Genomic DNA, 13,948 nt, shown 5'->3' with positions numbered 1-13,948 from the left:
GATTTAAAGATTTTTAATTTTTTTTGAACAATTGTAACTGAGATCAGTCATATTGTGATAATCATTGTTTTACAGCCCTAAATATCCGGAAGATAAACCACACAAGAATGGATACAAAACAAGGCTGCGAGGAGACGAGGTATTCCTTACATTTACAACATTCTGTATTAGGTTACAGCTTTAAAGAGAACAATGTGGAGCAACATCAATGCCGTGACACAACACAGTTCAACCACAGCCAACAGGCAGCAACGGCAGGCAATGTAGGTTGATCTCTTAATACACCACAGCCTATTAGGAGATCCCAGCAGCTACCTTCTGCTGTACAGTTGTGGTCGCAAGCCATCTGAAGGATGTAAAACATCTCAGAATCCTCTATGCCGTCTTGCAAAAATCCAACCAAACAGAACATTCCAGAGAAAAGAGGAAAGCAGTGGCAGAACACACGGAGAGAAAGAGAGAAGAAAAGAGACGTGTCAGTCAGACATTGATTAGAAGAAGGACAGACTGGGAGGAAGGGAGAAAAGGCAGGCACTTTTTGAAAGGAGTTGATCATGCACATAATACACAGCATAACATTATAAAAAATAAGGCTTTAACACTTTGTGGGAAAAATAATGCCTCTAAATGACCTCACACTGAAAATCTGGGATAATGGCGTACTAATTCATTACAGACTCCTGTTATCTAAACTACACAGGCAGACGGTAATTACAGCACAAGCAATACAATTAAAAACTGTTTAAAGTTTTCAGACCGGGCAGTAAAATGCATAACATTTAGGATTTAATGTCTTCATTGTCTTTCTGTTTAGGTGAAGTAAGCACCGCTTCCCATGAAACTTACATTTACATTCAAATGTGTCATTTTTAAATAGCTCATCCACAGGCTACGAACGCTCTGCCAATCTAGTTAGGTTTAGTTGACCATCTCTCTTTTTGTCTTCATGGAGATTACATTAAGATTTAGAGTAAGTCTTATTACAGCAAGAGAAAAAACAGCATTTTCTGGCTTACATTTTACAAATGTCCTTCTCTCTGTGGTAAACTAAAGGGCTGTTTTCACAAGCACAAACATACGCTTTGTCTTTTTTAATATGGGAAAGGACATTTTGACCAGATATTAAATTACTAGCAAATATGACAAAAGAATTTCCAGGAAAAAGTACAAAGTTATAGTTTCTTTAGGTTGTTTTTTAGTGTTGTTATAGTGCTATATGCCATTTCACACACACACAAACGCTGTTAGTCCTTAAGTGTGAGAGTTTTTCCATCCATGACACAGAGCGCTTCCACAGTTTGCCTGCAAACATACGACGAGAGAGATTAATGTATAGGTGGCGGTACCTGTGATTTCAAACCACACGGGGACGTCAGATGACTCAGTGGCAACGACGCCCACCATGTGTGCCACAGGGTCGCTTTCCATTACGGAGAAGCTGAAGGGAGACTCTTCAAACAGCAGGGGAGCTGCGTCAGCTGGCACTTCTGGTTTGGGAATCCACTCGATGTGCAGACGACAAGTGGAGGATTTCTGAGGACGTCCATTGTCAACGGCTTTAATCTGACAGATGCAGAGAATGAAAGGCTGTGTCACACCGTGTTATGCAACACAAGCAGATCCTCTGCCCCAATCTCATCAGAAGTAAATGTAAAAGTTCGGTTGGGCAGTTTCATAACGATTGCTCCCAGTTATAAATGATGACAATGAATCAGAAGCATAAACCTACAGAGCAGCCTGTGTTTCAGTCTGTGCCCTAAGCAGTCCACATGGTGAGAAAACCTTGCATTGGGTATAACAAACCACCTTTTGTGTGACGTTCTTTTGTGATTCCACCTTTTGTCAAGACTCCAATTACTGTAAACTGTGGTGAGTGGTGTCTTCGGGCAGCAATAGAGCCACATTTCAAATACATTAATCTGGATAAAATTGCTTTAGGTATCACAATTAAATGTATCAAGAGACAATGACATTGGAAATACATTTTGACTTCCTGCCTCAGGTAGACCCACGGTAATCCAAAGTGACTCTTTTAACTAGAATTACTGCCTTGAAATTGTATGCCACCATAAACAAGAGGGGTTGCCGATCCCATCTGTGTCTGTCCAGCCTCGTAGGAGACACACAGCGGAAACTTAAAAGGAATCATAATTAGCAGTGACCGTGGCCTAAACTCACCGAAATGTAAAGGGTTCATTTTTGATTCGGAGTGAATTTTTAAAACTCCGTGCTCACGAGAATGCAACAGACAGATGGGAGTGACAATCCGACAAAACAAAATACCTCTGGCAACAGCTGTCGCAGGCACAGAGGCATTAAAAACACTCATTTTCCCCTTGATAACAAAGGTGCACGGTAACAGATTCAGAGCGAAACGAAAAAGAAAACATACATCTTTGTAATTTATGTAGTCTGATTCATTATTGTTGGCAGGTGTCTGGAAAATGTGCCCAAGGGTTAAAAGAAGATGCTTTTACATTTACATTTCCGACTGGAAAAAAATAGCAGCAAAAGAAAGGCGGTGGGGAGCTAAGGAGGATGTGAGAGGATGGGGACCGTGTTTAGTTACTTACCGTGAGAATGTCGTATTCACCAGCAGAAGAAAACTTCTTGGAAGAAACGAGGCCGGTCTTGGGCTCTATAAAGAACTTGCCATGTTCGTCTCCCTCCTCGATGCTGTAGGAGATTTCAGCGTTGGGCCCATCATCGCGGTCTGATGCGATGACCCGGTACACTGGGTCCCTCTTTGTGACTCTCTCTTTCTCTGGCTTCTCGCGCTCGGGCAGTCGGATCTTGTAGATCTTCTCCAGGAACAGCGGCCTGTTGTCGTTCTCATCAAGTACTTGGACAATGATACGCACCGTGGTGGATTTGGCGGGGACGCCGTGGTCGGTGATGGTGACCTGAGAAAAAAAAACGAAAAGAGAATACATTGAATCGAGATCACCGACAACAATGGTTATCTCAATTCTATACAAAACATATGACGTTATCATATGAATTATTAGCAATTTAAAACCCTCGACTATTAGGTAGATAGTAAAGACTTGAGATGGGAATGATACCAATTAAAATGATTTCGCGATGCATTCCACTTTGCAAAAAGATGCACGAATATAAATATACATATCTGTCAGACTGAAGAATACCAAGAGCCCTGAAAAGGTTAAGTGCAGCATCAGAATTATTTTCAGTGCTGCCCTTGTTATCCTGCTGTCAGCTAGTTAACTTCCATTCACCTCACGCCTATGTTATAAGTATAATATCTATTTTTGGTGCCAGCCTGTTGATAACTGTATGTCACAAGTGAGGATGACGGTACCCTGTCACATCTACATTTTGTCCCTCCAGCAGGAAGAGGTGGTAGTGAAGAATGTCAGCAATATCCCTTAATATTTTATAAAACTACCCAGAGAATTAGAGAAGATCAAGACTCTCCATTAGAAATTCATTATTCCAAAGACGTAAATTAATTAAAGGACGGATGAAAAAAAAAGGGAAGCTGCGCTTTTCTCCTTCATCATCCTTTCATTCCACTTTGTTCTCAGCAAGTTAACTGGCAGCTACAATTAAAAGTTCCCCCTGAGACTTTCTGTCCAAGTCTTCTCTGAAACACTCTTACTTAAGAAAACAAATACACATCACCAACAGGATGTAGTACACCGCTCACTTCCTGCGCGCAGTGCTGGAATATCATATACTAACGCGAGATCTATGAACCGATATATTGACAACATTTTGCTTAAAAGTTACAGTTTTGGTGAACAAGATCTGTGATGTAATGATTATTCAACAATTATCAAAGTAATGAATTTATATTAAAAAAATGTCAGTTCTCAAATGTGCAATACTGCTCACAGGTGAATATGGTTAGCTTCGTATTGTCTAAGATGTTTGCCTGTGATTGGAATGAGTTATTTCTAATTAGCTGCACCTCTTCATCTTGTTAGCACCAGCTGCATTGACTCTGCTGTGTCAAATTAACATAAAAAAACTTTGCACTCCTAATATACAACAAGACTTTCTGCCCACACCTACAGACTGGGGGCTTTTTTCTAAAACCCCAGAAGGATTCAGTAGTCACACATTAACAGAGCCTTAATCTAAGTCTTGACATTAAATGTTACGACTGGCATCTCATAACTAGGAGTGTAAGCAAATGCAAAATACTGCACATAGACCTAAACAAACACAATTTACATACACGTCTTGTGAGTGTGAGCAAGGGCGGACATGTGAGGGTTTTTAGTGGCACAATACAATCAGAAAAAAAACATATAGAAGAAAGACGGGACTAAATACCACAATCATTTAAACCATCTGCAAAGTGCTGCACTAAACACAGTCAGGAGTCCAGGGCCAGGCACACACCATTTGGTGCCATAGTTTCAATTATAGAAATAATGTGTTTTTGTTTTCCTCACAGTGTCTGCAGCTGTCCATGCAATTCACATGAACGGAATTAATTCAATGGGTTGACAAGAAACCCTAATGTGAATGTGTCTCTCAGGGAGATTTTGGGAGCCCGTCCTGTGCTTTGTGATGAATAATTTCACAGCTTTTGTGTTTGATATCGTGAAAAAATGCATTTTTAAAGGAAGCACAATATATATATATATATATATGTATATATATACATATATACATATTTATATTTATATTTTATTTATATAATTATGTATAATAATAATGAAAGAAAGGTTTTAATCACAACTGCTGTTCATCACCACATGGCTTCCTTTGGAAGGTTCTTTTTTTAAAGCCTTTTGTTTGATAATTAGGTAAACTACACAAAAGGCAGACAAGTTAAACCAGGCAGGGGGATTATGTCTCTTTGCATCAGCTGCAAACTGAGACAGTGCGACAAAGAGACAGTCCATTGTGTTCCGCTTCATTGTTGCATAACGTTTGGCTTAATCTGACCAACCATATGAAAGTAACACGGCTTTAATTTATCCACTGTTAATTAAAATAACTCTGGAATCCGAACACGTTATGTAAGGTAACATAGAATTCAACTATATTATGTTGACTATACTTTCGTATAATACTGAGTGAATTCAGAATTCTCCAGATGACGCAGTTTGTTTTCTCATAGAGGCTTCCTTGGGCATTCTCCAGAAAGTTCAGAGAAATCCTGTAGACATTTGTGGATACACAGCATCTTCCATACATGTTTGGAAGCAGCTTAAGATTGACACTCCTAGGATAATGATTCCCCAGCAGGAAAACTTCCAAAGGAAACAAGAATGCATGATATTTACTTTCCATGTGGTTTGTGCAGGAATGAACAGTTGATTAATCAACCAGCAGCATGTTATTATTTTTAACGAGAGAGCATTATAACAATAATGGAGTATTATTATGGAAATAAAATGAATTTGTTCCTGGTTATCATGTGTGAGGATGTTTCTGGTTCTCTATCTCATCTTAGGATTTTTGACATTGGACAAAGCATCAAATCTAAAGAAAAAGGTCACATTGGGCTGAATTATGAGGCAGATTTTCTCTTTACTATTGTCTGCCATTTAAAACACTTACCGATGAATCAAAAAAAACTGAACGAGGCAATATAAGTCAAATACCATAGGCCAAACTAGCGACCCATCCCTGGTGTACTGCTTGAGTCTTAATCGCCAGCTGTTTGGAGCAATAGGCCCCAGAGAACAGATGTGAACAACCCATTTACCTCTGCTTCAACATTCTAATGTGTTCACGACCATCCCAGGCTTCAACTGACAACATGTCCTGGCATGTCCCACTGCTGTTTACCCATCCCCCTCCTCCCTGGGACGGAGGTCTCTCATCCTGCCGCTAGAGCCTCCACAGACCACCAAGAACAGATTTGCCTTTTCTCAAATTCCCCCTCTGCCTTTAACTCTCCCTATCTATCTTCCCTCTTTCACACACAGGCACACGACAACTCCCAACCCCCACCCGCCAGACCATAAAAGCCGAAGCCCCCCTGTGATCCCTCCACCTCCTTTTGGCATTTGGTCCAAACAATGCTGACACAGCCCCCACCCTAATTGCTCCACATGTTCCACATGGCCCCACATGTTTTGTTTCTTCTTCTACACCAAGCGAGCGCAAAAACCTTTAGCAACAAGAGCGAGGGCTTCAATTTGATTTTCCTCTGCCGGCACCCAGTCGACACACAAAGCCTGTGCATGCACAGAGGTATTTTATCGGAGTCATGATTAACCTTTAATTAGCGGCTCCGAGGATACAGCAAGACGTGTGGGTGTGGGGAAGTCTGAAGTGAAGGTACAGGGGGGTCTGTCTCTGCGAATGTATAACCCAATAAAGTGCTTCCTGCTGGATTCAACATAAGCAGTGGCCAACACATACAAACTTCTCAAGTTACCATAGATACACGTCTTTTGCGGGTGCGATCACTCAGCCACTTACGGCTGAATACGTTCAGCCTTATTTTAAAAGAAGTTATCTTTTAAATGATATTTAAATGAAATAAAAACTTGCTAAAGAGAAACTTTAATTAGTTGTTTCCCTGGAAAATTGTAATTACGGCATCTGAATAATCACAGTAAGCTTCAGTAATAAACATTAGAAAGGAAAGCAAGTATATTAGCATGAAGAGAACGGGGGTGTTGAATTTGGCGTGACATTAAAGCGTAACAGAGCTCGAGCTGAGTGTTTAATGTGGTTATTTAATGTCTGTCTGGGGGCATTTTGTCAAATGAGACAAATGGACAACAGTCTTGAATGAAACTTAGGTTGGGTTTTTTTTTTTTTCCATTTCTTTCTAAAGAGACAAAGACTTTGCATCAGACACTAATTCAGACCAAGTAATGTAACAGCTTTCGACCACATGTTGGAAGGAGAAGTTCTACGTCTACAGAAAACCACTTGATGGAGGAGCTTTGGGTTTGAATAGGAATTCTCTCCTGACCCTGATATTCAATACTCTTCACCAATTTAAAAGACAAAGAGCCAAAGATTCAACTGAATTTTGTTTTTCCCAATTTCATTCATCAGCTAAACATAGTCTTTCCTTAAACCACACTTTCTTCTCTATCATTTACTCTCAGCCCTGTAGTGCAGTGCAGTGTACAATCAGAGTATGGCAGACAACACAACTCTGGCATGAGCTACAGCAGCATTTACCGTAACAATGATCACCGAATTGTGAAACGTCTAACAATAATTAAAAGGTGTCTAATCTGCTCTGCGTCAGCAGCGGAAACACAATTAAAATGCCTATTATCAGCCAGGAGCTCTGTGGTGAGAAAGAGGGAGTGGAGCGTCAGGAGAGTAGAGGGCTGAACTCAATTAAAACCCACAAGTTTAGACATTGACCTGTGAGTCTGATGGCAGCGTCCTGTCCCAGCTTGCTCCATCCAGGAGATGGAACAGTGGAACAGAACAAAGGAACAGTCACCAGGATCTCCCACACAACTCCCTACTCTCCCTCCCACCGCAGCCGGAAATCAGTACAAGGAGAAATTATTCCGAAAAGGGCACTTCTTGCATATACAACAAGACTTTTCTGTTGGCAACATGTGGCGCTGAGCCAAAGCCAAAGTAACAAAGATCAGAAACAGGAAAACACGAAAACAGAGCGGCTGACATTGACGGTTTCTAATTGTCATGTTAGTTATTCATTCCCAGTAAATAAAGGCTCAAGTTGTCATGTCTACATTTCTTTCTGTCTTCCTGATGAAAATCAGCCAAAACATGGGCTTACCTCAAGAATGTGCTCATCCTGCTGTTCTCTGTCCAGTTTCCTTGAAGTGGTAGTAACCAGACCTGGTGGAGACAAAGTCATAACACACATAAATAAACCAAGCAGATATACAGTTCTCCATTGCTTCAGCAATCATAACACAACAACTGTCATTGACAATGCTGAGGTCGTCATCTGAAAAAAAAAATAAAAAAATATATATATGTATGTAAAATATATATACATACATACATACATACATATATATACATATACATATATATATATATATATATACATATATATATATATATATATATATATATGTGTATATATATATAGATAAATAAGAAAAACTTTATATTCTTGCTTTTGTCTTCTCTTAAGAGACACTTCTACCAAACACTGGGTCAGTTCTTAAGTTTATAAATGATATTTCATAGTAAAACATTTTTAAGAAGTCCTCCCATGCACAAACTCGGCTGGTTATCTCATCAGTCACACATGAGTTAAGAGTCTGCATCTGGAGGAGTGCCGTCCCTGTGGGCCTTCCCTGCTTTTGGTCAATCTCATCGCCAGCCAGAGCAACGCAGTGCCTTACATATGGGAAATATCACAAAGACGTGCAAATGGTGCCCAAACAGTAACACAGTCCTCACACTCTGCTTTTAGCTCTTCCACAAGCTGACTAAATAGACTGTCAGTCAAAAATCACTCGCAGCCCCGAGTGCCGTTTTGTAACAGAGGAACGGAAACTACAGAGAGGATCCCACTGCTGCCTACAGTCTTTCAAGTCATTGGGGTCTTTTTGAGCTATGTTCTTTATTTAAAGTAGGAGGGTTGGTGTGTGAAATCAATCACAGACAGTTCTTTGATTAGCCAGGCTTTATAAAAAAAACCCACAACACTATAAATAAGACAAACAAGCTTGAGTTCCGGGCTAATTTGAATCAAATTCACAAACAAGGGAAGGGGAAAAAAGGGGGAAGGATACAGAGCTACATTATAGGCAGCGTTCAGTTCTCACTCCCAGCGTAATTGCAACTTTGCAGACACTGAGTGTATGCATGCCAGCTTCAACCGCACCACAGCCCACTGCTTGCCACATTGTCAATGATTAGCATAAGGCAAAGGATTTCCGAAACCCAAACCAATCAATGGCACATATGCCTGCAACAAGAATAGCAGGCCACAACTTACAGGACCTGAAATAGGCCTTCCTCTGCACTGCAATTGTGGCGTATAAGTGAAGTGCTTTTGCCCCCCCACACAAAATGTTTTTGTATCGTCTTCTGAGGCTTATTTAATATTCACACTGCGATGCCATTTCCTTTAAGTGTCAATCTCCTTACCTTATGATTAAAGATTGATGGGACAATTAATGAAATGTAAATTATAATTGGCCATTTATATTTGTACACTTGGCTAATGCTATTTTAGATACACATAATATAAAAATATATATATTTATATATATATATATATATTATATAAATATATTATATAAAATATATAAATATATTTATTTATACATATAAATAAATATATATATAAATAAAGACAAAATCTGACTCTATGCTGTTACAGAGAAAATAGTGTTTCAACATTTAACAACAAATCAAAGTTAAATTTATACTTCCTGCAGGAATCCCTCTTTGTTGCATAAAGTCTGCTAAAGTGTTAGCAGAGGATCAGCACGGGTTCCATGATCTAGCGAGCTGTAAATTATTATTACCATCAAAGCTAATGGTTCGGCTGTGTCACATCAAAACAGAGCAGGCTGACTAATTATTCATGTGCTTTAGCAAGGCTGGAGCTGATGGATGATAATGTTTTTAAGCTCCCCTGTGTGTTAGGTAACTACTCACACTCTACATGCATTATAGAGCAGAATACAGATGACAGCATTAACCGTACCAAGTCTAGGTCTCTGATTTACGATTCCTCTGCAAATCGGGTGCCTTATCAAAAGTTGACAAGGTGCCCTAACATACACTGTGCTTGGAAAGTAAACTGTGGCCTTTCAGCGCCGAGGCATAGCACTGCAACAAGTACAACACAACATTAATTAAGTCATTTAAATAATAAAACGTGCCTTTATATAATTCCAACTAAAGAGAATGTTGTTTTAGTTCAGCCTATTTTGTTTTGGAAAGATGCATTACAAAAAAAACTCAGAAATAATTTACACCTTGATGCCGCCACAGTGGCTACACCAGAGGGCAAGTTAATGACATGAGGCAACAATGCTATTTACCTTTTGCTTCAAGTATACTCTCTCTCTGTTTCTGTACATGAATTAGCAATGCCACCTCGAGTTGTAAATAAGCATGAGAATGTTTTTGTTACGAGAAGGTTATTTAGTGCCTATTTCTTCGTGGTTTGCTGGCTGAGATGAAAAATAGGCAACAGCTTCAGCTCTCAGCAGCCCTACGGCTGAGAGCAGGCTCACGTGAACTACACCCTGCTGAAATTTCAGTGACCAGAGTGACAAAAGTCAGGAAGAACTTTGGCAAGGACTACTTCCTGAGACCGTTGAGCCTTTGGTGGGGTGCTGACCTTCCCACCCCGGGGTGGCAAAGACTCCTGCCAACATTTGGATCCTGAATACACATCTCAAACGAAGCAGATAATCCTCCCATATAGCGAGTACCCCCGTTTTAATCCATTGTCTTGCCTGTTTCCTCTTTTTAGTAAATTTAACAGGTAATTGTGCTGTATATATTTTAACTGGGACGTCTTCAAAATCAATTAAAAATCTATTTGTCTAGGCTATCTATTTCACTAGGCATTATATTATGAAACCAGTTGCTGTACAGATATCTAATATGAGAATCACACATCTGACATGCAAACAATGTCATTTTACTGCATGACAAACGTTTCATATTGAATTTGCTCATATTTGCATTTGTTTCATGTCCATTCGACCCATTTCCATCGAACAGAATCTAGCCAAAACAAAACTATTTAAACTCATCCTGCAAGGGTACATAACTCCCGAGGAGCAGTCCTTTACTTCTGAAAGTAGACATTAGCGTTCAAGTAAATAAAGGCGCATACCTCCCTGTCTCTACCTCAACATTAAATAACTGTAAAGGGATTGGTTGGTAAGTCGGAGCTCACCAATGAAGTCTGTACTTCCAACCCATAGCTTTTGTCACAACGCACACACACACAGCAGCCATCCTTAGGCGTGGGCTGAGCTGGGCCAGCAGTAATTATAGCCATGCTGTTTTGAGAGGGGAAAGAAAAACAACAGCAAAGCAGCAGTGGCACTCTCAAGCATGTCCTTGAGCGCTACAACCACCGCTCCAAAATGGAGGCCTGGAGGGAGTTAAGGAGTCTAGGATATTGTTGGGCTTATTCATACCCACACATTGCTGTTGTGATTAGCAGTCTTGAGAGAGGCACACAAATTTGTGTGACAGACATTTAGCTATGACTCCAGACAATCGGGAATGTGTTTGGTGTCCGCTGTGGTTGTGCAATTGTTGGTCCTTAAGTATGACAGTCGGCTATGAAAACTCATTATTTAAACGCTTGTCATTTCTCTTGAGAGGAACAAGGTGGAACACAGACTGCAACTTTTCTAAATGCAAAACCCCATGATCAACCCCATTACAACTTCAGCATTGGTGTCCTTGAAACATACAAAATCCAAACTGTGGAATACAAAACTCGAAAGGACAGTCGGAGTTTATGGAGGGAATGGTGTATCGAAGTGGGAGCTGTTTGTTCCTTACTTTATAACGGAGACTCAAAAATACTGCTAAACAAGAGCTACTGACCACTCCCTTTGTACACAAGAAGGAAAGCAGTGCATTTAAAGCACTGACAGCATAGTCCATAAAATTTCCTGTACTGACAACTACAAAACTACGCCAGCATTTGACACATGCAACAGAAAGCCCATAAACGCTGATGCAAAAACACATACATATATACTTTAGGTCTTTGTAAAATCAAGTAAGCAGGCACCAAGGTAGGGGGAGAAATCTCAACCCTTATGTTATTTACATTGGGATTGAGATATCTCAGCACCTCACAGCTGCCAGGCTTATTTGTAATCTGAAAAGACAACAACGTCATGGAAGACTCGGGGCTACAGGGGATTTGGGTTCCCAAGTGCTTGGGAAAGTGAATGTTATGTGGTGTGTAAATGGATGCGTTATTTTGAAGCTGTGGAGCAGCTGAGGTGCAGCAGCAAGATTGCAAAAAATTCCTTCAGATAATCCGCTTCTAATACACACTGCTCGGTGTGTATTCCAATGTAGTGCACAATTAAAGGTTTGGTAGTTTTAACACGATTTGGTATCTGTCAAACTCATGATAAGAAAAAACCAGCTAAATCCCCAGTGTTGTGCTTTGTCTTGACAATAAATCCCCAAGGCCAATTAGACAGTTCACCTAAGTTGCCAATGAAAATGAGGAGTTGTGGAAAGGTAGATAAAAGTTACACCAGCATTCACAGCATAAACTGCAGCAAAATCTGCTTAAACCAGTCCCATTTGGTAGATTCTATCACCCAGAGGCTAAAAATCCATTTTAACTTGCCGTTAGCAGTCTTGTTAATGTGGACATCTTCATTTTCCTCTCCAAAAGCAAACCTCAAAAATGCAGTGCCGTCGGAAAGATAAACAAATGAATGCCTTTGTGGTTAAGATAGGAAACCTACTTAAGATGAAGTTGAAGGTCAAAAACATAAATGTAGCGAAATACATTGTCACATTCAGGTTTGCACCTGCAATCTATCCAAAGCATAAGTACAGAAGTTTCCAGGCACGTTCACACCCTCCACCTCTGAAATGCTTGCTCGTATGGTTCACTTGAGTGGGAGAGAACATCCTAATCGCATTTTGATGCGCACCAACAGGACCGACCTGGTCCATTAAACGGAGAGGTCTCAGGGAATTTCCACATCAACCCCCGAGGGAGAACATTTTAAGTGATAAGACACTCAAATGAAGACACTGGACATTATAACTTCACTGTGTAGTGATGGCATAAGGTTCGAGGACATGGTTTATCTGCGCAGCTGCATGTTAGCCTCAGATTACTCCTTTGTGAGCCATGTGTCAGTACAGTTTGCCGTGAACACACTCTCTATCAACACTGCCTTTCAACATATGATCATCATGTGTCACTTGATCTATGTTGATGCTACAGATGGTTGTGATGCCTCGCTTTGCACAGGTTTACTGGTACATGATGGTTGGCACACTGATTTGTCTCTGAACTGAAAAAAACAACACACTTCTTCAGTCATGTTTTAATGAAGTGGGAGTCTAAATTTCAGCTACTACAGGGGAAATGTTTTTATTCAATTTATTATGAATGGAAATCGAGTGACAAGAAAAAATGTCACAAGCATGTTTGTGTTTAAGTGCTTTAAAATAAAATAAATAAATAAAATTGTGACCGTGACCCGACTTTGACTTTCATTTTTTTATTTTGGAGCAGGGGCTTACTATACTATATACAGTACGTTTCACCTACATAAACACAACGCAAGAGTGTTTACATCAAAAATGGAGGGGTGAGCAGCCATTGGTTGCATTCAGCAGTCTCAAAATTAGAAGTTCTAAACTGAATTTGATTCACAGAAACTGTGGTTAAACAAAAATCTCAGCGAATGAAGCCTCCATGTCGTCACTTTTGAGACGTTTTGAGAAGAAAATACGCCATTTCCACATTTCCTTCACACTATCACTTTTGAGAGAATTGTTCAGCCCCCAAATCACAGGAAACATCAAGTTGGAGGCATCTATTTTATCTATCTCACTTGTCTTGATAGTTGTTTCGGCTTTCATAACCCACTGCAAACAACAGTGTGTGTTTTCTCTTATAAATTGAGAAGGCGTTACTGAAAGTTGATATGAGTGCAATGAAAAAAATGGATGTGTCGTCGCTGCAAATCCCAGCGGCCATTCTTCCCTTACCTTTTCATTCAACATCTGGATGACAAATGCAAAAAAATCCTGTTGAAGGTATGGAAGCTCACCAAAACCTCACCCATGGCGATCCTATTCAAGGCATGAGAGTGAATTGATGGCTCCATGAAAAGAAAAAGGATAGGCTAAAATTGTTTAATATACTGCAAGAACTCACTTGGGTGTATCTGTTGTCATGATAGTTTCACCACAGGAATTAAAGCTGTCATTTTAGGGCAAACACAGTCAGGTAGAGACGGCTCTATTATATTAAACGCATGAGCTCATCGGGTATAACTGCATCACTGTCTAGTGACAGGCGCTGTTT

General features: G+C 40.1%; 1 protein-coding gene across 12 annotated transcripts in view; it reads right to left on the bottom strand.

The window, feature by feature from the left end:
* Positions 1 to 13,948, bottom strand: part of fat1a (FAT atypical cadherin 1a) — a 65,159-nt gene that overhangs the window by 31,512 nt on the left and 19,699 nt on the right. For 9 of the 12 annotated variants that reach the window (XR_006360621.1, XR_006360620.1, XM_044029232.1 and 6 more), the window contains exons 4-7: positions 7,709 to 7,770; positions 2,574 to 2,903; positions 1,347 to 1,563; positions 316 to 384 (exon numbers count right to left, since the gene is read on the bottom strand). Coding sequence is in view for 10 of the 12 variants with exons in the window: in XM_044029232.1 (XP_043885167.1) it covers positions 316 to 384; positions 1,347 to 1,563; positions 2,574 to 2,903; positions 7,709 to 7,770 (678 nt within the window). In the remaining 2 variants the exon portion in view is untranslated. The remainder of the gene's footprint in view (positions 1 to 315; positions 385 to 1,346; positions 1,564 to 2,573; positions 2,904 to 7,708; positions 7,771 to 13,948) is intronic. The other 3 variants (XM_044029228.1, XM_044029229.1, XM_044029230.1) reach the window with 1 other exon arrangement.

The sequence above is a fragment of the Solea senegalensis genome, linkage group LG6, assembly GCF_019176455.1.
Source record: "Solea senegalensis isolate Sse05_10M linkage group LG6, IFAPA_SoseM_1, whole genome shotgun sequence".
Lineage (NCBI taxonomy): Eukaryota > Metazoa > Chordata > Actinopteri > Pleuronectiformes > Soleidae > Solea > Solea senegalensis.
Note: the sequence above shows the minus strand (reverse complement) of the source record. Positions and strands in the feature narration are given on the sequence as shown.